The 25,030-nt window shown below is 39.9% G+C and overlaps 1 protein-coding gene across 1 annotated transcript in view; it reads right to left on the reverse strand.

Moving 5' to 3' along the window:
* Positions 1-3,217: 3,217 nt before the first annotated feature.
* EFHB (EF-hand domain family member B) overlaps positions 3,218-25,030 on the reverse strand; it is a 511,923-nt gene continuing 490,110 nt past the window's right edge. The window contains exon 13 of the mRNA XM_044066233.1: positions 3,218-4,276. Within this exon, the coding sequence (XP_043922168.1) occupies positions 4,118-4,276 (159 nt within the window). The 3' untranslated portion in view covers positions 3,218-4,117. The remainder of the gene's footprint in view (positions 4,277-25,030) is intronic.

A 25,030-nucleotide genomic window follows, 5' to 3' on the forward strand; every position in this document is an offset into this window, starting at 1 on the left:
TAACCTCTAAGCCAAACTCTACTTTGACACTCACCTCTCCAAGTCCCACTAACACAACTTTGTTTTCTTTTGAGCCAGTTCCCATTACTTACATCAAATCTCTACTACTCAAGCTAAAACCTTGCTCTCCTTCCACTGACAATCTATCTCCTACATTCCTCAAACTTGCTGCTGACTCAATTGCCTATCCTGTATCTATACTAATTAATCGATCTATTCTGGAATTGACTGTCCCCCCACCCTTTAGAAATCTTTCTTCACTATCCCTCTTCATAAAGGTGGAAACTCCACTGACCCCTCAAACTACCGATCCATTGCCATTCTGTCCCCCCCTCCAAGATACTAGAAAAATGTATTTACTCACAGCTTCTCAATCACCTCCTCACACACCACTTACTTACCCCTACCCAACATGGATTTCATCCTCACCACAGCACCACCACTGCCCTCCTCTCCTTCACTCATATCATTGCAGAGGCCCTAGACAACAATAAACTCATTTCTTGTCTCTTCCTAGATTTCTCCAAAGCCTTTGATACTGTCTCTCATCCTCTACTACTATCCAAACTTGCAAATCTCCACCTATCCCCCTCCACAATTGCCTGGTTTAATAGTTACCTATCTGGCAGGGAACAATCTGTCAAATGGCTCTCATCCTCCTCACCTTTCCTTCCAATCTCCACTGGTGTTCCTCAAGGCTCCATCTTGGGACCCCTTTTGTTTAACATCTTCACCAATGATCTTTACACCTCATGCAAGGAATCCTCCCTTATTCAGTATGCCAACGACTCCACACTTATATCCATCACAAATAACATTCCTGAACTACACTCCCTGACCCAACAGGCCCTACTATCCACTGAACAATGGCTCTCTCACAACCTATTGATCCTAAATCCCAAAAAGACCAAGCTCCTACTTTTCCTTCCCCATTCTCTTTCTCATCACAAAACCTCCTTTTTTATTACATCTTCTAACAATACAAACATCCAACCTGACACCCACACAAAACTCCTAGGGGTCATTATTGATGATGAACTCAAGTTCAACCTACACATACTCCAATGTATAAAAAAAACAAACCAGAAACTAGGTCTGCTATATCGGAACAAAAAAATCCTAACCCCTGAATCTAGACTTACCCTGGGCCAGGCACTCCTCCTCCCCTCCCTCTTATATGCCGCCCCAGTTCTTACCAATATCCAGGCCTCCACTCTAAACAAACTGCAACAGACTTATCATAAAATAGCCAGATTCATTACTAACTCCCCATACAACTCACACCACTGCATTTCTTTAAACTCTCTTCAATGGCTTGAACTTCCCCAGTTTCTGCTATCTTATCAGTTTCATATGCTACACTCTATTCTTTATAAACCCTCCTTCTGTCCATCTCTATCTTCCTTAGTCTCCATCTACATCCCATCCTGGACCCTCCATACTTCTAACCAACAATTACTTGATATCTATCACCCAAAAAGGTCAGTAGGCAAACTATACAAACACTTCCTTGCCCATGATTGGAACAAACTTCCCCTTGACTTACGTTCAATCTCCCACACCTCACACTTTAAAAATGAACTAAAAGCTTATTTTCTCAATTCCAGAACCTGCCCTTGCCATGACCCTACCTAGTCTTCCTTCCCTTTATGTACCCTCAAAAGGACCACACTTAGTACCTCATTACACCTCTCTCTCCAATGTGTCTACTATGCATTTGCACAATTTTATACAAACAAAAAATGTTTATTGTTGACCTATTGAACTATATCAATGTAAAATTGTTACTTAGTTTCTTTTTAATGCAACTTTAACTTTATGCATGTAACCCAACATATGTGAATCGTTTTGCTATAACTGCTATTATATCAATATTGTTTAAAATTGTACTTGTTTTAAAATGCATTACTGGAGCTTTTCTCCTCGGGTCTCCACTGAAAATGGACCACAAGCCCAGTTGGACAAACCTGGTTAACAAATGTCAATAAATAAATAAATCAGAATATCAGATTTGTACACATCTATAAAGATCTTATATACAATGTCTGCACATGAAGTATTTTTATCATTGCCCTCTAAAGAAAAGCCATCTCTCATGGAAGTTGTCAGATGAAAAAGGTTATGTTGACATGTCACCATAAACATTAATAGACTCAAGGGTTTAACAAAGAGTAACCATTAATATTTTCCTACAACATCAGAAACATTTGGCTCCCTTTACTAAGTATAAGGGTATTAATTATTTGCATTAGTAAACCCTAATTGATTCACGTCTGGCAGAAATACTTGAATGATGACTATGTTGTGTCTTTCGGCTTTTCCTGGTTAGGGGTCACCACAGCGGAACTCCGATCCACTAATGATTGGCAGTAGATTTTTACATGCCGAGTTGCCGGCCCTGATGCATAACCTTCAACAAAGGTACGCCCATTCACGCATGTCTCCACACAGAAGATGCTCTAGCTGAGACTCAAACAGGACATCTTACTGTGAGGCGACAATGCTACCGCAGCACCACCACCGCAGTATACTTGAATGATGACTATAATCATGTAAAATACTATACCACCTTTCTACAAATTCTGAAACTCCTTGAATGCTATTTTTAAGGCTCAACGTTTCTGTACAAAGGATGTGGAGAAAGAAAAGAGGCAAAGTTAGATGTCACTAAAGCAGTCAATTCATGAAATAATACTGTGTCTCCAGACATTCATTGGAGCTCCATTCAAACTGATGGAAAATTAACTGTACAAATTACTACAGGTAACACCTTCAGTGGGTCACCAGCATTGTCATCTACATTTTACCATTAAAGATCATTAAATTTGGAACATCATAACTAAACATCAACACTATGCAAGCAATTCAAGATTAAAACTCCTTTACCATTTGTTTAATTGTATTTACTTTGCCTCAGTTTTTAGTTAGAAATTATTTGCTTTTCACTCTGGTTGCTGTTTGAAACATTGAAATTACCTGAAAGCTGTAAAATTTTTAATGTTACGTGTGATTGCAGTGTCTCCCTATTTATTCTCCAATCACTGGCAATATTTGTTATCAATTAGTTTTTTAATTAAATGGCTCAGACATTATCAATTCATTTACTTTTAAACAAAAAGCCCCAAAATAATTAATGAGTAACAAAATAAAAGTTAACATAATATCAGCACTTGGAAAAACACAGTCTGAAAATGACTTCACAAGCCCAGCCTTGATAGTGTTTCCAAAATTTTTAAATGGATACAGAAACCATTTCTGACAGTGTTTCAAAAATTCCCACAGAATACAAAAACCTGTCAGTGGTCAACTGACATGTAACAGTAAATACTCTCCAAGCAAAGAAATTAATACAGTTTGTTCAAACACTGTTTAGTAATAGTACATCCCCACTGTGCTTTCAAACTCATGAACAGGAGTAGAACAGTAACCACATAGAAGTCTAGACAAATCAGTTTTTACTAACCTTAGGATATACATACAGACCAATATTTCAAATTAATCTGCTCTTGAAAAAAAGAGTACATTTATTGACCTGAATTTCACATATTGTACTTTCAATATCTGTCATAACAGTAGTTTACAAAGAATACAACCAAAATATATGTTCTACAGAAAAGTATACTTGTATATACCCAGTATCAAATCTGTAATAAACATTAAAGCAATTTCTTCACATGAATTCTACAACTAAGCCCAGCAAAGATGAACTTGCTTTATCCATAGCTAGAAGTAAATTCCCTCTCTCTATAGCCTCTGTGTGATATCACTTCTCCCACAAACAATATTGGACATCTCAAATAGCCAAATGTTTTTGCAGGGGTGGATTTGTTCACTTCTTATTAGTTATGAGATGACAAATCCCTCTTAGACAAGCTTATGCCCATCTGTAACAGAAATAGGGACAAATTGTTACTTTAAGTTTAAATGAAGGCAATTTACTGGTACCATAAATATCAATGAGATGCACTGAGTGGTAGGTGGAAATGGAATTATGTTTCAAGTGAAAATAATCTTTGCCATAATAATTTACATTGACTATTGGTTAGGTACATTACAATAGTTGCACATCAAATGGCATGCACACATATACATGTATCAGCTGCTTAGAATTAGGTAATTAAGCTGCAGCATTCATGGCCTGAACTGAACTCAATACATTTCTAAATGTCTCCACAGACACTTCTCCTTTTGGATGTCTCATAGAAGCTTGCTTCCAAACCTCATTAAATGCATCTGCAGAAATATCCACTCCAATACTATGGAAAATTCTTGCAACCTGTGAACATATGGACAAAGAAGAAAAACTTGAATGAACACTTTTCTGTGGCACATACATTTCTAAAGACTGCAAATAAGCACAGTAAACATTTTTCTTTGAAGGAATTTAATATCAAATATATTGCTCCATTCTTTCAAACATATACAGAAAGGTAATTTGAATGTTACAACAATTGCCCCACCCCCCAGGTCTTTCTGTATACAGATGCAATTTTATGTCTTTCTCGCTTCATTGATTTATTTTGAGAAACAAGAACTCAGTGCAAAACTAACTAATTTTACACTTTTAATACCTCTCATTCGAATATCAGTGTTATTTTTGTAGGCAAGACACAGCCATCAATGACATGTTTAACATACGATAAATATTCACATTAGTTATAGATAAAAACAGTTTAAAATATTAAATCTATTAGGTTTGTTTTCATGTCAATAAAATGCTTCATTGATAAATTGTGGACTACTGTGTAAAGCAGGAAAAGATTTGCATGTCTGACTAGCAGGTGCTTGAAAAGATATCTTATTACAATAAACAGCATTCCTTGTTCACTTGGCAAATGCAGTATCAGTAGTCAACATGTTATATATAGTATTTCAGAAAAAAGCCTTATCATCATAGGTAGTTACCAGACATGCAGACCAGAAGAGCATAGCCCAAGTCCCCATATCACTGTCTGGTAAGTGACTTGGTCAGCAGCACACAGTAGCCAATGAAGGATAAGAAAATCAACCCCTGGAGCAGATGAAATCCTACATGTTAATTGACAGAGTTAATTCCATGTAGGTTAAAAGTACCAAAATAATGGCCATGTCAGCCATACTATATAAATGGTGAAGGCAATCTTAGAAAATAACAACATAACTTATATTCCAACCTGTCAATCAACAAACAACACAAAAGGGTCTGCCCCTGCTTTCTAAATGACCCTCTAAAATAATGCATTAAATGACTGTTTACCAGAACTTTTATGAGAAAATCCTATGAAAGGAAGCACTTGGACAAATGCTTTGAATAAAATCATAAATCATCACCATTTCAGTGCTGTCAGGTCAGTTGCCTGGTTCACTCCACAAACAGATGTAATGTGTTCTTTCTACATAAAATCTGTATTTTCATCACAGCTTAATTTCTTTGGAGAATGTGTGCAGATTAAATTGGTTATTCAGAAATGTATAGCCCACTACTCGTAAAAATGTGCATATATATCCTAAACACATAAACTCATGTGGCAGCAGTCATTTTTTTTTTAATTTTTGTCAAGCTTGATAAATTTCGCTGAAACAGCCATCACAAGTAAGATAAAAGTTGAGTATCAAGCTGCTGATTGTGTCAGGAATATCATAATATCTAGGGCTAATACAAGTAAAAGTCAAAGCCAAGTGATCCCCCAACCACAGCTGTGCCAGTGTCTCCCATCACATGTGCTTTGTAGTGTAAGCTGTTTTCTCTTAAAAAGGAAGGGCAGAACCAGACATGTGAGCAGCACTAGATTTGAAATCCAGGTTAAACAAGGATAACGGCAAGAAAATGCTGCTGAAATGGAGCTCAGATACCAATAGATGACTGGGCTAGAAGGTGACACTAGTCTGTGAAAAGGATGGTGCTGGTTGGCATATGTATCAGCAAGCCCATTACTAAACCATGTACTGAATTAGGTTGTAAGTGCAGAAATAGGACAGCATATACAAAACTTAGTGAAAAAAATGGGACTAAAAACATTGAAAGCTATGTGGATGCACTCAAAGAAAGGAGACCACAGTATCTTTGAAACGTAGTGCCACTTTACTGTTGAAGGAAATCTCAGAATGTAAAAAAAGAAAAAAAGATAAAACTGTTAGTAGCAAAAAAAAGGAGACACTAGGTCTACTTCTCAGTACAGCTTCTCTGCTGATGGAGCTGACGTCTTTATAATCATTACACGATACAATGATTTCCAATATTGGATTCCCCATGTCAATCAGATTATCACCATAGACACACTAAGTGAAAATGTGATCGTTCAAGACAAGCGTCACTCGTCGGGTCAGGATAAAACAGACAAACATCCGTGGGTTCTGGTCAAGCAGCTTTATTAAACATAAGCACATCAGAAATGAGGCTTTGCATCTTAAACTTAAATAAACTTATAAACAGACTGACTACCACACTCATACATGTTAGCACTCTGACTGTTCTCTCAAAATGGCACTACTGCCTGCATGTGCTTATATCTGGAAATGCTTCTTTAAGGTACATATACATGCTCTGATCTACAACAACTAACCTTGAAGATGGAATACGCAGAGTAAATTCTTAAATGGTGTTTTATTTTTCACTAAGAAGCAGAAGAGTCAGGTCTGAACTTTGTGTTATCCTGGAAAAACGAATGCTGGGATTCAGAAAGGGCTATCACCAGCAGCACACATTAATGTGACTGTTTTAGTGTTAATGGTATCCCTTTCTGATTCATAAAGAGGCCCACTGCAATACTTTTTTGTTTACTGTAGAATTACTGTAGTGGGCTGTCTCTACAGCATACTAGAGGGCTAATGAGGCATTCTAGGGGAGCAAAATATGAGTGTAATATGATAATTAGCCATGTGCTCACCAGTGGAAATGCCTGTGGTAAGGATTTATACAGCTGAGCTACATACATTAACACAGTTACATTAATTAATATTGTCAAAAGCCCACTTTTGCCCTTTACTTTCAATAGGAGAGGCTTAAGTGTCTGGGATTTCAGTTGAGATGTAGCTGGAGGGGATATGGCAAGGCATGCATGTCTATAGGAGTATTTGTGGTCTCAGAGAGGTGTTTGTGTGTGTATGTGAGGGGGTGTAGGGGGTAGGGGGCTTCCATCCTCTAAACTCCCCCTACCACAAGCAGGGTATGTATGCTCATTTATTGTTTTTCTAGCTCTTCCACTACATTGAGATTCATGTAAGTCATCTAAGGATGCCACTGGAGAGACAATAATTTTTTCCACTCCTGTTACTACTCTCTGGAGAGCCTTGCGATCTGAGGCATTACAATTCCCATGCCATACAATTATGTTGTTTGTTGGTACGCTCTCAATGGTTCTCCTATAGAAGACTTGGGGGATGTACTGTGACAGGTTTGCTTTCCTCAGTTTCCTTAGGAAGTGTAAACCTTGCTGTGCTTTTTTTGACAGTGTGGTTGGTGTGCACCAACCAAGACAGGTCCATTGATATGTGTATACCCAGGGACTTAGTGCTCTTGACTCTCTACTGCTACTCCCTTGATTCCCAAAAGTTGATGTACTCCCTGAGCTCTCCTAAAGTCCAAAATCAGTTCATTGGTCTTGCTGACATTCAATGACAGACTGTTGCTGTCACGCCAGCCTAGCAGATGTTACACTTCACTCCTATATGCTGTTTCCATGTGGTTCCTAACAAGACCTATGACTGTGGTGTCATCTGCAAACTTGATAATTCTGTTGTATTCATATCTGGCTACACAGTCATGTGTAAGCAACGTGAACAGTAGACAACTCAGGACACAGCCCTGTAGTACACCCATGTTCAGAGTTATGCTTTTAGAGCTATTATTTCCCACACATATCATTTGGCGTCTGTCTGTGAGAAAGTCTAGTATCCAATTGCATAATGGGGTGTTGATGCCCAGTTGGAATAGTTTCATCACTAGGTTCTTGAGAATGACAGCATTAAAGGCAGAACTGAAGTCGATGAATAACATCCTGACATAACAGTCCTTATTTTCCATGTTAGTCAAGGTTTCATAATGTGCTAAACAGATGGCATCTGCTGTGCAGTGGTCTGACCTGTAAGCAAACTGCAGTGCATCTAGTGTTGCAGGTATGCTTGCTGAGATGTAGTCCTTGATCAGCCTATACCTTTATAGCCTTAAATGTAAGAGTTATATCCTGCCAAGGATATAACTGCTGGCCAGCTTCCAAAACTTCAAGACACCTTCCACATGGCCAAAAAGTCAGTCAGCTCATGCTCAGCTGTCTAAAAATACAGAGTTGGGTGACAATACAGAGCTTACAAGCCAACAGAGATAGGGAGGCTGAGCCCTGAAAGGACAATGCTAGGAAGAACAAAAAGCAAGTGTCCACACCCTGGCATAAATAACACACCAAAAAAAAACAATGGGGATAGAAGAAGGAAGGGCGTGATTACTGCAGCAGTGATCATTCAAACATCTACTGTTATGGTAAGTTTACTTACACAACTGTACTTTAGTCATTGTACTGATCACTGCTGCAGTAGCCTTAGCTATAAGGGTAGTTTCCATAGCTTACTACATTTGGAGGTGGCAGGGTGGAGTCCAGGGGCCCCTGGAGAAAGGTCTTAGCAAAGCTTGATCTAGACCTAGATAAGGAATCAAGCTTGTAATGCCTAGTAACCATATTTATAGGGGAGCAAGTTGCTGCCTCTAGAATCCTTCTTGAATCCAACCCTTTCCAAATAGCCATATATGAAGCAAAGGCTCTGGTAGTGGGCCGTGACCGTGACTAGAATAGCTTGTTGTGGTGATTATAACAAAAGGTAATATCCAGAAAAAAACATTTGAAAATAGTCTGTTTTGATGCAGCCCTTCCTATTAACCTTCTCAAGAAAGGAAAAACTGATAGAAACAAAAGATTTTGTTCTGTCAAGATAGTACCAAGATATCTTGTGGACATCCCAGGTATGGAGTATCCTTTCTACCTCATTTTTAGGTTTAGGAAAGAAAATGGAGAGATGGATATTTTGGTTTAAAGTAAACTTGGAAACCACTTTAGGCATAAATGAAGAATTAGTTCTCAAAAAAAACCTGTCTCTAAGGAAAATGAAATAGGGTTGACTCACCGTAAGAGCTTGCAACTCAGATATTTCTCTTGCAGAGGACAGAGCAACCAGTAAAACAGTTTTTCATGTTATGAACCTCAAATCAGTCAGATGAGCTAGTTCAAATGGAACAAGCTTTTCTAACACAAAATTAAGAACCCAAGGAGTAGCCACCATTTTTCTTGGAGGCCTCTTATGCAAAACCTCCTTTAAGACATTTTAACAAGAAAGAGAAGGGTAAATGGGCAGAAATCCAGAAATGGCCAATAAATGAACCTTGATTCAGGGGTAAGAAAGGCTGCAGGAGAGTAACTGCCACAATATTGCTAGACTAGAGAACAACCAGCTCTGAATGGGTGCTGGTTATTTTCTTGGAACCAACAAAAAACGTTTCCATTTGAAAATATATGATTTTCTAGAAGCAGGATTTCCTGCCTCCTTTAGTACCTGCTACACATCCTCAGTAAATAGGTGCTTAAAGGGAATTAAAACATTATCATCAAGATAGTCTGTTGAAGTTGAATGGGGACAAGGAGTATCAAACACCCCCGATCTTGTGTGAGTAGATCCATTCTTTGAGGAAGGTTGCGGTAATTGCCCTTGGCCATATCCAAATGAAGGGAGAACCACTGGGTAGAAAAGCAAACAGGAACATTTATGTTTCAGGAAAGGAAAGGAAAAGGCACCATCTTCCAGGCCTTCTTGCATAGAGTCCTGGAGCAGAATCTTGCCAGCTGATGAGGCCAAAGAGGAGGCAAATAGGTTTACTTGAGGAACTCCCCACAGATGGATCAAATCTTGGAAGAACCCAAATCTAGTTTCCATTCATAAGGGTCTGCTGTCATCCTACTCAGTCTGTCTGCCACACAATTTTGCTCTGACAGAAGGTAGGATGCCTGTAGAGTGAGAGAAGAGTGAGACTGCTGTGAAGCTATATCCAGAGTTAACATGGATAATCTGCACAGGAGGTACTACCTGGTTACCCTTGCTTGTCGATGTACCATATAACAGTGATATAGTCTATATATATATATATATATATATATATATATATATATATATATATATATATATATTCTATTTCACAGCCTCCAGACACCCCGTATCCCTAGGAAACAGAGGATAGCAATGGTAATCCCTCTACACAAAGAGAGATCATCAACAGACCCATGAAACTACAGACCCATTAGTTTGACAAGTCTTGCATGCAAAACCATGAAAATAATTATTGTGGACCTGAGAAACAAAGACAAAGGAAATCTTCAAACACTAGACCCATCCCAGTTAATTTTGTCAAGGGCAGATCATGCTTACTTAACCTGGTGGACTTCTTCAAGGAGGTCACTAAAGCCATTAACGAGGGCAAAATGGTGCATAATGTCTACCTCAACCTGGCAAAGGCATTTGACACATACTTACTTGGGTATTATAGAAAAACTCACAAATTTAGCCATAAATCCCTATGTCAGTCAATGGCTAGCCAACTTGCTCATGTACAGGACACATGAAGTTAGGGTGGGGGAATCCACCTCCACCAAGTGGCCTGTTACTAGTGGTGACATACAGGAATGAGTACTGGGACCTCTCCTGTTCAGAATATAGTTATTTCAAGTCAAAGCAAATATACAGGGCCTTTGCCTGACCAAATTTTCTAACCACTTCAAGCTGGATGCAATCACTGAATCCCCCAAAGATGTAGTTATCCTCTAGGAAGGTCTGACACAGACAAATAGCTGGTACCAGAACCATGGTCTAAAACTCAAAGCAAAATTGCATAATTATACCTTTGGGAAGATGACACCCTGCAAATTACAACATTGACAACACTTCCCTAAGAGTATACACAATGGTAATGGACTTGGTTGACAGTAACCTGAACTTTAATCACCATTTGTCCATGGTGGTGAGAAAATCCTTCTACACAGCACAACTTATAAGTGAGGACATGGCATTCAGATCTAAGGAGATCATAGTCCCACTATACTCAGCCCTCAATGGACAAATAATCAAGTACAATGCACCCTTAAGCATGTACCTGACCAGGCATTTGCAACAGCTGAAGTGACCACACAGGTTCCTCAGTAAAATAATACAGGGTGTAACTAACATGTACTATACAGAACACCTCAAAGCCCTGTCCCTGTACTCAGTCTCCTAGAGACTACTGAGTGGTGACGTGTGCTTAACCCACAAGACAATCTCTGATGGTGGTCGAGATTCCTCAGTTTCCCCTGGAAACTAACTTCTAAAAAAAGTGTCTCTTTTGAGAGCATCCCTGAATCAGAATCACCTGATTGCAACAGCCAATCGGAGCAACAGCAATGATCCCAACAGGGAAATCGGAGAAGAAACAACAGAAAAAGGCAAAAGGGAAAATATTTTTAATATCAAGGATGATGTTCAAGGAATTACGGTGTTATGTGACCAAGAACATTTACATGATCAAAAGTTATTAAATATCATTAATTTGACCGAATTTACTTTTTCTTTAGCAGAAAAAAGTGAACTCTTGAGGGGAGCTAAGTTTGTACCCACTAGGACTCCCATGTTAGCAACCCTCTTAATTGAGGCCGGTAAACTTTGTTGAAAACTGCATTTGAAATATTACTTTTTTAAACTATTGTTAGTCAGCAATGTAGTTCCAATTTGAAATGTGATAATTCACTAATGAATGTTTCCATCTATGAGTATGATGATGAATTTAATAGTCCAGTTTTCAGGCTAGTGCTGAAATCAGGGCTGTGATACTAGTTTCTGAGTTGCCCATACCTTACTTGGATAGAAGGAAGTTTCACTGTTCACCTGTGAGAGAGGGGAGCTTTGAGCAACCTATCTGTCTCTGGAGAAGTGGTTCCAGTCCAGAAGTTAGTAGTTTATTGGCCATTTTGGGGTAATTTCTATCTCTTTCATTTCCCTACTATAAAAACCGTGTTTGCACGGTTTTGCTCACCGGGCAGTGCCGGTTAGCTACGGTTAAATTATTCCCAGCTCCACTAAGTCTCCTCTTCAGTTTTTCCCTTGAAACTAATCTAACTCTCAACCTAAGCACTCAAAAAGCATCTTACAGCCCAGCAACTGCTCAGACCTAATAGCAAGCACTAATATACCCTGACACTGATTGCCCAGCAGGGCAAGGCTCTTTATTCACCCCTCACCAACTAAGCGACTAAGCGGCTCACCCTACTATTCAGGCATGACCAAAGGGCAACTTCAGGTGCACTCTCCAGTCCAGCTCGTGAATCTGGGTATCCTGAGGCAATGTTAAAACTGACTCATGTACACAGACAACCCTCTCCTCCTACCACAAAACACTAACATATGCGAGAGGTGCAATTATACAGCCAAACTGAAGCTAAGCTGTCTCCACCCAAGACTGGAACAGACAGTCAAGAGGAGAAGGTTAACACTTGCACCACAACTCCAGCTGCACACAGACCTACTAAAACAGCACTGGCAAAAAATACACATAAATACACAAAATCATACTTGAAGGCTCTAAATAAAAACCTGCAAAAGCATCAGAGACCTCCAAAGCAGACACCCAAACAACCTGCACTTCCCGTCACAAACCAGACAACACATAAAACACAAAATCAGTGTGCCACACAATCACGGCCCTTAAGGCGAAATAACACACCTAGCACACTAGTAATAGGTGACTCTATAGTCAGGCACACTGACGTCCCACTCACTAGGCTGGACAAGCATAAGGTTACTGTTAGCTGCTTGTCGGGAGCTAGAATCCGCCACATAACACAAGCCCTCAGGTCACTCCAGAACAAATACAAATATGACTCTGTCATTGTTCATGTTGGTGTGAATGACCTGAGATGTACCTCCCTGGAGTACTTGAAAAGAGACATGGAAGAGCTCTCTGATCATGTAGCCCAGGCTGGTATGACCCTGACCCTGAGTAGCATCCTGCCCTCACCAAGAATGATACCTCAGTATAAAGAAAAAATGATCAATTTCAACAATTGGCTAAGCTTCTGGTGTCATTCAAAGGGGATCCAGTGTCTGTCAGCCTGGGACGACATGCTCAACAAGCCGCTTTGCTTCACAAGAGACAGCTTGCACCTGTCACCCCTAGGCTTTCGAATACTGGCCAAGGCTCTTGATGCCCCCATAGTGCCTTTTTTAGGCAAGGCTCAAAAGTCAGACCCACCTCCGTAAACAGCACAATTAACAAAAAAACTGAGGGTTATGCTACTCAACACAAGGAGTTTAAATCTCAAAATGCAAGCGCTCAAAGCACTCCTCAGTATGGAGAACGTCAACATCTGTGCAGTAACTGAAACCTGGTTCAAGGCTCCAGAGAGCACCCCAGCACTACCGGGCTACAACTCATACCACACATTTTGGCCACAGAACATGAACCGAAACACAAAAGGAGGGGGTGTATCCATATTCATCAAGGATACCTACACCTCCAGGTTAGTGGTGCAGCATGATACCTCTGAGATCATCTATGTGCAACTAACATTGGGCAAATCTGCAATGCAAATTGTGGCCTGCTACAAATCACCCTCCATGACCCAGGACCCCCACTCCACCTTTCTGGAGACACTGGAAAACATGAAGGTCCTACCAAACACCCTGATATTGGGCGATTTCAATTACCCTACCATTCACTGAGAAAACTACTCGAGTACAAATTCCCAGGCCCAGCGCTTCCTGGAATTCATCAACTCAAATGCCCTGGATCAGCTGGTAAACTCCCCTACCAGAGGTGAAAACATATTGGACCTGGTCATCACCAACATGGGCAACAGGTGTTCCACACCGGAGGTCAACCCGTCACTGGTTAGATCAGACCATAAACTAATCACTCTGGATGTCCACACCCCACCACCTCCCCCAACTAAGGAAACCACAGTAAAAAACTTTTCTAAAGCAAACTTCACCTTACTTAAGACAGAGGTGGTAAGATTCACAGCCCCCACGCTAAAGGATAACACTGCCCAAGATGCAGAAACCTTTACAAATGCACTCTATGAGCACCTACAAGGATGCATGAATCATGCCATCCCTAGCAAAACCAAGACTCACTCCTCTAAGAGAAGGAAACCAGTTTGGTGGACCCCTGCAATAAACAGGCTATACAACAGAAGGAGGAAACTAGTTCAGAAAAAAGCAAATCCCAAGAAGGAAAGACATCCCTGATCAGTATCAGTAATAAACTGAGGTCCCTCATGAAATCATCCAAGGCTAACTTCGAAAGAAAAATATCCAAGGATTCAAAAAATAACCACAAAGCCTTCTTTAGCTATGTTAAGAATCTAAGTGGCAATTCACAGATATGCACTGAACAAGTGCAAAATAGCACAAAATATACTGAACCTACTGATATTGCCAACATCCTGGCAGATAGATTCAGTGCAAACTTCACCCCCCTCTCACCTCCAAAAGGTCCCACAACAATACCGGAAAAGTGTAGTGTCCCAAAAATCACAGATGCAGAGGTGAAAACAGCCCTTTCAAAAGCCAAAAACACAGTGTCACTGGGACCAGATGGTGTCCTAGGCTGCGTCTTGCATGAACTACAGAACAAACTAACCTCCCACCTAAACATGCTGTTCAACCTCAGCCTCTCCACAGGCTACATGCCCATAGAATGGCGCACAGCAACAGTTATTCCCCTCCACAAAGGAGGGGCCACAACTGACCCTGGTAACTATTGCCCCATAAGCCTGACTAGCCTTGTCTGCAAGGCTATGGAGGCATCATCATGGAACTCATTAACAAAGACATTGGGAACCTCCAAACACTTGACCCGACCCAGTTCGGCTTTGTTAAGGGCAGATCATGCCTACTAAACCTGGTTGACTTCTTTGAGACAGTCACCAAAGCCATAGACAAGGGAAAGGTGGTTCCCACAGCCTACCTTGACCTCACCAATGCTTTCGACACCATTCCCCACTCGGGTATTACAGAAAAACTCACCAGCCTGAACATAAACCCCTACATCATGAGATGGGTTGCCAACTGTCTTACAGACAGAACTCACACGGTAAGAATAGTGGGCTCCAGGTCCGACTCAAAACCAGTCACAAGTGGTGTCCCACAAGGCTCAGTCCTGGGACCCCTACTGTTCAGCATATACTTCTCAGAAGTATAGGCAAACACAGGAGGACTATGGCAAACCAAGTTCGCTGATGACTGCAAACTGGGAGCCATAATTGACTCTCCGGCTGACACGGTCATCCTCCAAAAGGGTGTTACTGAAACGGACACCTGGTGTCAAAGTCATGGCCTCAAGCTAAATGCCAAAAAATGCATAGTCATCCCGTTTGGGAAAAACAAAACACCCACGAATTACCACATAGGTGGCAGCCCCCTTAATACAGAAGAGGTAATAAGAGATCTGGGGACCATCTCTCCTTTGACAATCATATTGCCAAAGTAGTTAGGAAATCCTTCTATGTGGCCCATCTAATTACTAAAGGGTTCACATCTAGAAATAAAGAGGTTATAGTGCCCCTGTACTCGTCACTCATTAGACCCATCATAGAGTACAATGCCCCATTTGCGGTGTACCTCACAAGACACTTCCAACAGATGGAAAGACTACAAAAGTACCTCACCAAGAGGATTACTGGTCTCAAACATATGTCCTATGCAGCCCGACTGAAAAACTCCGGCTGTACTCAGTGGCATATCACTTACTCAGAGGTGATCTCTGCCTGACTTACAAAGCCATGTCCAACTTAGAATTGATGGACATGCTCCACCTAAAGAAATCCAAGTCACTGAGAGCCACGTGCTCTAGTGAGCTAAACCTCACCACAACAATAAATAGAACAAGCTGGAGGGATAGATTCCTGTCACAGAGACTCCCCATGCTTTGGAACAAAATTCCAAACTACATTAGGCAGAGCCCCTCACTAACACTCTGCAAGAGAAACCTTGACAAGTGGATGGGTAACAGAAAATACACCCCTGGGATCACTTCATTGGCTCTGCTTGACAGAGGATCAGTTAATTAATCAATGGGGCGGCGAAAGCCGACACACTCTGGCTAGGCTTATAAATGCCCTCAGGCAGATAGCCTAGTACCTACCTATGAACCTATGTAATTGTGATGTGGAAATGTATAGCAATGATGAAACTGGTACTGCGGCATTTAATATGGGTAACAGCCATTTTGCTCTTCCTTCACTTCCCTGTTCTTTGAGTGTATTTTTTCCTCCCAAAGCATGCCAAATTACTTGCCTGTTTGAAAAGATGTTGTTTTATAACATTGAGAAAGAATATAAGAAATTCAAATGCAAGAAATTGAATTTGAGCAGGGTTGAATGGCTTGCTTTAAAGGCATTACAGGGGCAAGCAAACTTATTTGTGTTTAAAGAAGCTGATAAGGGAGGAAACTGGGTGGTAATGAGTATGACACAATATAAGAAAATGGCTCTTGATTTATTAGATCAAAAAGAGGACTATGAATGTTTGTCTTTCAATCCAGTGATTCAGTTTAATAAAGAGCTATTGGAATTGTTGGAGAAAGGGGAAGGTTGCTTTTTTTAACAGCTTCGGAAATCAAGAAATTGTATATTGAGAGACCCAAGGAGTCATTGTTTTTTGCCATTCTGAAAATTCACAAAGATAGGTGGAATCCACCAGGGAGACCTATCGTATCCTGTATTGGTTCTTATATGCAAAATATAGGGGTCTTCCTTGAGTCTGTGTTAAAACAGTATCTTTCAAGGGTTCCAGCTCATATTAAGAATGGTCAGGAATTGTGTGAATGTATTAAAGGGTTAAAGTGACAAAGTGATTATTTTTGGGTTACCATGGAAGTGTCGTCCCTTTGTACTAACATCAGTTTACGATGGGGTTTAGAGGCTGTTTCTAAAATGTTAAGGGAAGGACCATGAACCTCTTATGTTTTCGAATTACTTCTCACAACTACTTCACTTTTGATGGTAGAATGTATTTGCAAAAGCGGGGTACAGCAATGGGTGCCTCATTTGCTTCCTCATATGCAATATTATACATGGGTGAGTTTGAGAAACAGTATATTTATGTGACTGAGTATTTCAGGAACAAAGTGGTAATCTTTAAGAGGTTCATAAATGACTAGTTTTTTGTCTGCAGGAGTAACATTGATGAATTTGTCTAATTTTTTGAATGCCTGAATGGTAACCCCCATGGTTTGAGTTTCACTTACAAGGTGGAGTTTGATGTTATTAATTTTTTGGATCTCTGTTTTTTTGTGGATGATAATCAGAGGGTCCAGTGCAGACTTTATCGAAAATCAACAGCTTTTAATAATTTTTTACATGCCTCAAGTATGCATCCTTCCCATCTTATTGAATCTCTACCTTTTGGAGAATTTCAACATGTATTTATGAATACTTCCGATGTAAAATTACGGGGTCACTATTTGTTAGAGATAAAGTGTAGACTCCTTTATAGGGGTATTCTAAGGAGTTGTTGAGAAGAGCTAAGAAAAAGGTAGAGGATGGGGGAGAGGCAAGCGGGTCTATTCAAGGAAGGTCTTTTTCTGGCAGAGTCAATGAGAATGGCATTAGGGAAGTTGAGAGGTTATTTTATGTCACGAGTTACAGTCCCTTTTTAGATTTTCTTATTAAAATAGTTAGGGATTTAAGGCCTATGGTTATTTTACATTGATTATTAAGTACAATTTTCCCTGAGAGGGCGACCTTCTCCTTTAGTGGTTATTGTAATTTAAAGGAACTACTCAATAGATCAGTCAGACTTGTGCAGTCTATCTCTGGGGTCATTTGCATGTGGTAATTGTAGTATATGTAATAGAGTACGTAATCTTTCAGGTTCCACTATTAATGGTCATAAATATGTGGCAAATGAAAGATTTAATTTCAAATCTTGTGGGGTGCTTTACATTTTGGGGTGTGGATGCGAAGGCACACATTGGTACACAGGACAGATGGAAAGAATGATGAGAGGCTTTACATTTTGGGGTGTGGATGCGAAGGCACACATTGGTACACAGGACAGATGGAAAGAATGATGAGAGGCTTTACATTTTGGGGTGTGGATGCGAAGGCACACATTGGTACATAGGACAGATGGAAAGAATGATGAGAGGCTTTACATTTTGGGGTGTGGATGCGAAGGCACACATTGGTACACAGGACAGATGGAAAGAATGATGAGAGTAAAGGAGTTGGAACACTTGGCCGACATCAGGAATGGAAAGAGGAGAGCCCTGTAGCTGAACATTTTCTTTTGGAGCATGGTGGCAATGGGGCTTCTCTGTTTTTTAGTACTCTGGCACAACCAGCATGACTGGGGGGGGGGGATTTCCGTTCTAAATTAAATCATTTTGAAACCACTTATATTTTAATTATGGTACCCTTCATCCTGGGGGGGGTAAACTTACAGGTTTGTTTGAATTTTTGAATTTATGAATTTGAAATATTCATTTTTGCATGGTGTATGTCCATTTCCATGTATTCAAGTTATATGACATTTATAAGGGAAGTCCACATATATATTTGATGTATTTATATTTGACATTGTTGTGGGGTTAAAAAGATGATGTAGTACTTGGTGGGGCATTTCATTGTTTAATTATTTGAAGTGTTTAAATTAATTAATTGCTTTGCTTGATAGAGTGATCAATTAATTAGGGCATGTGCATTTAAGGTTGTTGGTTTTTGTAATGACATTATCCCTTGGAGGCCAAAAGCTGAGGTACAAGCAGAATAAAGTGGTTCATTGGCTTCTGTGTTTATTTTTTTTGTTTATCCAGTGTGTTGTTGGTTTTGTAATCTCTGATCCAGTCCTGATGGATCTGCCACACTATACCTATCAAGGGTCCAGATTTTTGCCTCATATTTTTGGCCTGTTCCTCATAAAATTTGTGGTTTTCTGACAAATCTTTGAGGATTGAAGGCACTAAATAATGGCTTACATTTGAGTTTCAGACTTCATATCTTTCAGACAATGCATGCTAATACAAGTCTTGCTATTCTACCAACTTTCTAAGTTTAAAAGAGCAATAGTTAATATCTGCTTTTGGCTTTGTCCAGATTTCTTGCACTAAGAGATTGAGAGGTATGTGCTACACATTTGCAAAACAAAGAGTGCTAGAACTACCAGATCTAAGGATCTAAATTTCATCTGTCAGATAAAGAAAACATGATGGAAGGACAGGCATATGTTTCAGAGATTACCCCATCTCTGGAACAGACTCTCCCTTCATGTGAAGCAGAGCTCTTCCTTAAATCTATTCAAAAGCAATTTAGACCAATGGATGGGAAATCACGAATTTACCTCTGGCCCGTGTCCCTTATGGACAGGAGTAAGTTGTAGATGCCATAAGACATAGGTGTATACCAATGTCATTATAATCCTTGAGCATTGATAATTAGGAAATCAGGGCACTAGTAGTTAGCTTAAAAAGGCTCTAGGACCACTGCCCTAATAACCTCCAGGGCATCAAGGAAATTCCTCTTCTCTTTTTGATAGGTGCCATATGATCTTTAACATCCACCAGTGCTACCAACAACTCAAACAGATGGGGCCTGTTCAGTGTCTCATCCAATGGATGGCACACTCAGGAGTGCAGAACCCCCACAATTGCTACTTTGCAGTGTCAGCAATTCAGTAACCTGTAGTAGGAACAGAATCCACAGCATTATACCCTTCCACCATCAAAGACAGGTTTGCTACCTATTGAGCCAATGACACTGCTCAACAGTTCTGCTTTAGCATAGCATTTATGGCAAGTAAGTGCAATACATCAAACTAAGCATTTAGCATGCATGTAAGAGTTTGTCATACAGATTCAAAGGAATGAATGACTACTGAAAGCTTGGAAGTAATGCATGTATATTTATACACACACATAATATATATACATACATATATATCACAGAATCATAGGATCACAGGAGGTTACTAAGCTAATGATCCTAGGGCCTTACATGCCTAGCCAAGTTTTATCCTTATTTCCACGATCAGCACCCGTCACCCCTGTCCAAGATAGGTGGAACCCCTATACATATATATATATATATATATATATATATATATATATATATATATAAACACAACACTTCTAGTTTTAAAATAATTTTCCTGAAGAGGAAAGCTGTAAAACATCAGTAAAAAATAAGGAAATTGAAGTTTTTTTCCACAAAGGGAACTTAGATGCCCTGCTAAGGAATGCACAAGCTGAAAGTTAATACTCACAAACCTCAGTGGAGTGTACTCTTCAGTACCAGAAAAGCACTGAGGGCTTCACACCCAAATGTGTCTTTTAGTCAGCTAGGCTTGAGCTGTTTGACAGTCTGGCATGTGGAAGGTGCCCTGAAGTTTTGGATGCTGGCTGGCTGTTATATCCTTGCAGGATATGACCCATACAGCTAAGACTACTGCAGCAGTGATCAATATGAAGAACATCCTGGTGTGCTGTCAATTGAGGTGGTAGTCATCTAATCAATTCAGTGTTAAACCATAATAGTGTGCTGCTATGATTTGCTTTGTATATATATATATATATATATATACATATACATACATATATATTCAACATAGATTATATATTTATATTTTATTTATATATATATACATATATGGTCCATGTTAGATCCCCGAAACCCCACATTACTGACGACCGGATCACGGAGACGAGATCGCCGACACCAATCATCCCCGGCAATGGTGAGTAGTGCAGAATGGGATGTATTCCCATTTCCCAATGTGGTGCGATCTCGGAGTTAGTATATTTAAGAAGGGGGAGTGTGGGGGGCACAGCCCCCCACATGGGAGGTGCAGTGGGGCTTTACCCCTGCTATACATGTTTCTGTTTATTTTTTAAACGTATTACGGAAACAGGAATAGATTCCGTTCTGTAATACATATACTTACCTTTGTTGGGGATTTTGGCAAGCTCATCTCGGTAATCCGGTCATTGGTAATGTGGGTTTTCGTGGATCTGACATGGAGCCATATATATATATATATATATATATATATATATATATATATATATATATATTTATATATATATGACGAGTGGCGTTCGGAAGACATGCGTGAATGGGCGTGCCTTCGTTGAAGGTTGGGCATTGGGCTGGCACCTCAGCACCGTAAATATCTGCTGCCAATCATTAGCAGACCGGAGTTCCGCTGTGGCGAGCTCTATCCGGGAAAAGCCGAAAGATCTGGTCGTCAGTAATGTGGGTTTTCGTGGATCTAACATGGACCATATATATACATATATATATATATATATATATATATATATATATATATATATAGTGTAAGTATATCCTATTACTCACTAATGTGCAATCTCACTGCAACCCTTTGACCATCCTGATATTTGACTAAACAACAAACCTAAAACTATTCAACCAAATTCCTGGTCAATGAAATGCCCAACACCCATATTTGAGATATACTGTATATCTATATCTAGATATATTTATACCTATAGACAGATACCTAGAGATATAGGTTCATAGGTAAGTACTAGGCTAGCTGGCCTTGCAGGCCATTTTAAGCCTAACTAATTTCCCTTTTTGTGCTCCCAGTAACCTATCCCATTTGGATATAGAGTGGCCTTATTTATCCCATGGTTGATAATTATATATTACCCCTAATAAGGATAACTGGGATCATACCATAGATAATTTGAAGGGACCCATGCATGGGCTAAAGCACTTAGGAGCTGTGTCTGTTTGTTAATAGTACAGGCAGCAGACCTGGAGTAAATTCTCTGTTTGCCATGCATTGATCTAAGCTGTGCTTGAATATGAACAGGAATAATCTTTGTTTTATGTGGATGGGGAGTCTGTTCTAGAGCAGCAGTATCCTCTGTGAAATATACCTGTCCATCCAAATCATTCCATTGATGTTACAGAAGAAGTTTAGATCCCTAGAGCAAGTATTTCTTATTCCATTTGAATTTCTGATGTATAAATCACTAATGGTTCAGAGGATGCCTTGTATGTCAGACACAAGTCACCTCTTAGTCTGTAGGATATAGTAGAGTATAGTGACAAGGCTTTGAGTCAGTCCATGTAGGACATGTTGTTTATACCTTGCATTCCTTTACTAAGGTACCTCTGAGGGTATTCCAGTTGTTGCATGTGTCTTGACAGATACATGTCAAAAGGGGCATCATATCATATTCAGTGACTGGGCTAATGAAGGCCTAGTAAAGGAGGACAGTGACACCCCTAGATCTAGACAAAACTCCTTTCTTTATAAGCTGTGCAGTACAGAAGGACTGTCTTACAGCAATCAACACATGTTGGTCAAACACTGGGTCACTGTCCACATATGTTCCAGAATCCCAAACAACTGGGTCAACTTTTAGAGATGTACTGTCAATGTGGTTGTTCCCTGGGCTAGATGACTCCAACAGGATAAAATATTGCATTTTTAGCATTTACTTTCAGTCCAGGATTTTGACATCAATTATTTATTTGTGACAAACCTTCCTGCAGGATAACTATGTAATTTGGGGATTCAGTGACTGCTCCTAGCTTGCAGTCCTCTGCAAATGTAGTCAGCCAGAATCCTTTACTAGCTTTTACTTCTCATATTTTGATTATCAGTGTCCAGTCTGTGAACCAGTTGGCAGTCCAGTGGGTGACATAGGGTTTATTCCCAGTTTATTTAGCTTTTTTACTATGCCCAAGTGGGGAATTGTGTCAAAAGCTTTGGCCAGATCAAGGTATGCAGTGTGCACCATTTTACAATCATGCATTGCTTCGTTGCCTTTTCAAAAAAATCAGCCAGGTTGAGTAAACATGACCTGTCCTTGACAAATTCAAACTGAAATGTGTCCAGTGTTTGAAGGTTTCCTATGTTCTGATTGATTAGTTCCATGATAAGTCTTTCTATGGATTTGCATATGACACTGGACAGGTTTTTGGGTCAGTAATTGCCTGGATCTGTGTAAGGTCCTCCCTTATGCAAGGGAATGATTGTAGCTGTTCTCCATTCACTTGGTACAAAAGCTGTATGTAGGCTGAGATCAAACAGTGTTGTCAGGGGTGTGGCTAAATTATGCTTCATGCTATTTACAATGCATCTATGGATATTGCCAAGATCTATCAATGCAGTATTTTTAGCTTTTGATAGCACTTTTAGGACTTTGGTCTTGTGTGATAGCCAGAGGCAAGTCAGTTCCAGGTATATCTTGATGGACAGGCAGAGGGGAAAGAGGAGATAAGTTAGAGATAAATTTATCAACAAGTAGGTTCACTATATGTTCAGCCCAAGTGTAGGTAACATCATTCACAATCAGCCCCATGCAATGCTGCATTGCTTTTGATATTATGAACATAACTAAAAAATGCCTCGTGGTTGTCTTTGGCTTGGGTAACTATTTTAGCCTCAGACTTGGCTTTGATGGATTTTATTAAGCTCCCGAGTTGTTTGTTCATTTCAGTGACAAGGGCTCTAACATTTTGGGAATTACTCTTCTTACTTTTGATCAAATTATTTTCCTTTTATTATAAAGCTTATTGATATTATGGTTCCAGCATATGGGTTTGTTTCTGGGGTTTGCCCTGCATTTATTCCTAAAGGGTAGAGCTGTATCTATGCAGCTGTTTACATGCTGGCATAGCATGGTGGTGTACATTTTTGCATATTCAGTGGAGTTAACTGGGTTTGGTTGGGATTTAAAGCTTGCCAATGTATTACTTAGGAACATGTAATTTGTCTTAAAGCAATTTCTAAATTCACGTTGGGTGGAAGAGATCTCTGGTTTCAATTTTATTTCAAAGGAGGTTTCTTTATGGTCATACCTAACAAGTGATGAAGATATGCAAGGGAGGGTGCAAGATGTTCTCATATTAGTTAGAAAAATATCCAAGATGTTATTCCCCTAAGTGGGTACTCTGATTAATTGTTCCAGGGTATTTGTATTGACAAAGTCCAGGAATCTCTGTTTCTGTGAACCAGTGGTGGTGTAGGTTTCCCATTCTATAGATGGATAGTTTAGATCACCTAGGAAATTGATACTGGTTTAATACTGAGTGATTCTAGTTCCTCTAGATAGGCATTGTGGGTTTCATGTGCCACAGAGGGAGTTCTATAGCTAGCTAATATATGGCACAGATCCTTTCTGATAATTATTTGGACAGGGAGAAGCTGTAGTAGATCATGCTGCTTTACCAGCCTTGATGTGAGTCTCTTCTGGATGTAAACTGAGGCACCTCCACCTTTTTTCCCATCCTGCGCAGTAGCTGGTCTAAACACGAGCAAGGTGTTAGACCCCTGCACAGCCAGAGTGCTCTCCTCTATTTTAAACCATGTCTCAGTCACTACACAGACAACAGTGTCCTCCAGGATGAGAAAGGCTTGTAGGGAGTGGAGTTTCTTGGTCAGGCTCCTAGCATTGATCAGTAACACCTTCATATTTTCCTTTGCTTATTTCATTATGTTGATAGGTCTATCAGGTTGGCATTGCCTAAAAAAAGGCACTATGAGGTGGACAATGTCTTTACCAATAATCAAAACCATAGAGGGGACAGATGCTGGCTATCCCTGGGAAAGCAGCATGGTCTCCAGAACATATTCTCCCAGGCTGACAAACATTGGACTACCTTTGAATGACGCCAAACACTAAGCCAGTTATTGAAGTCAGTTATTTTTTTCTCATATTGCGGCATCATCCTTGGAGAAGGTAGAATGCTGATCATTTCTGGGCTCCTACCTGCCTTGATAAAAGACTATAGAAATATCATATATTTATACTGACTATATAGATACTCCTTCAACATAAACCCTGTTAAGATTACATAAACTGCAACCATTCATTGGCCACAGACATTTAAATGAGAGGAAGAATTTCTGACAAAAATGATAACAAGGTGTCTTCAAGAAGATTTACACAACCGAATATCAGAGCTGAAACACCTATACTACAACCTAGGCTTTGTGCTTTTAGATGTCTGTGTCTGCTGTCAGTGTTAATGTCAACAGCTCTCATGTGCTGGTGGAGGGAATA

Source organism: Protopterus annectens, chromosome 3.part1 (assembly GCF_019279795.1).
Source record: "Protopterus annectens isolate FY-2018-M chromosome 3.part1, PAN1.0, whole genome shotgun sequence".
Classification (NCBI taxonomy): Eukaryota; Metazoa; Chordata; order Ceratodontiformes; family Protopteridae; genus Protopterus; species Protopterus annectens.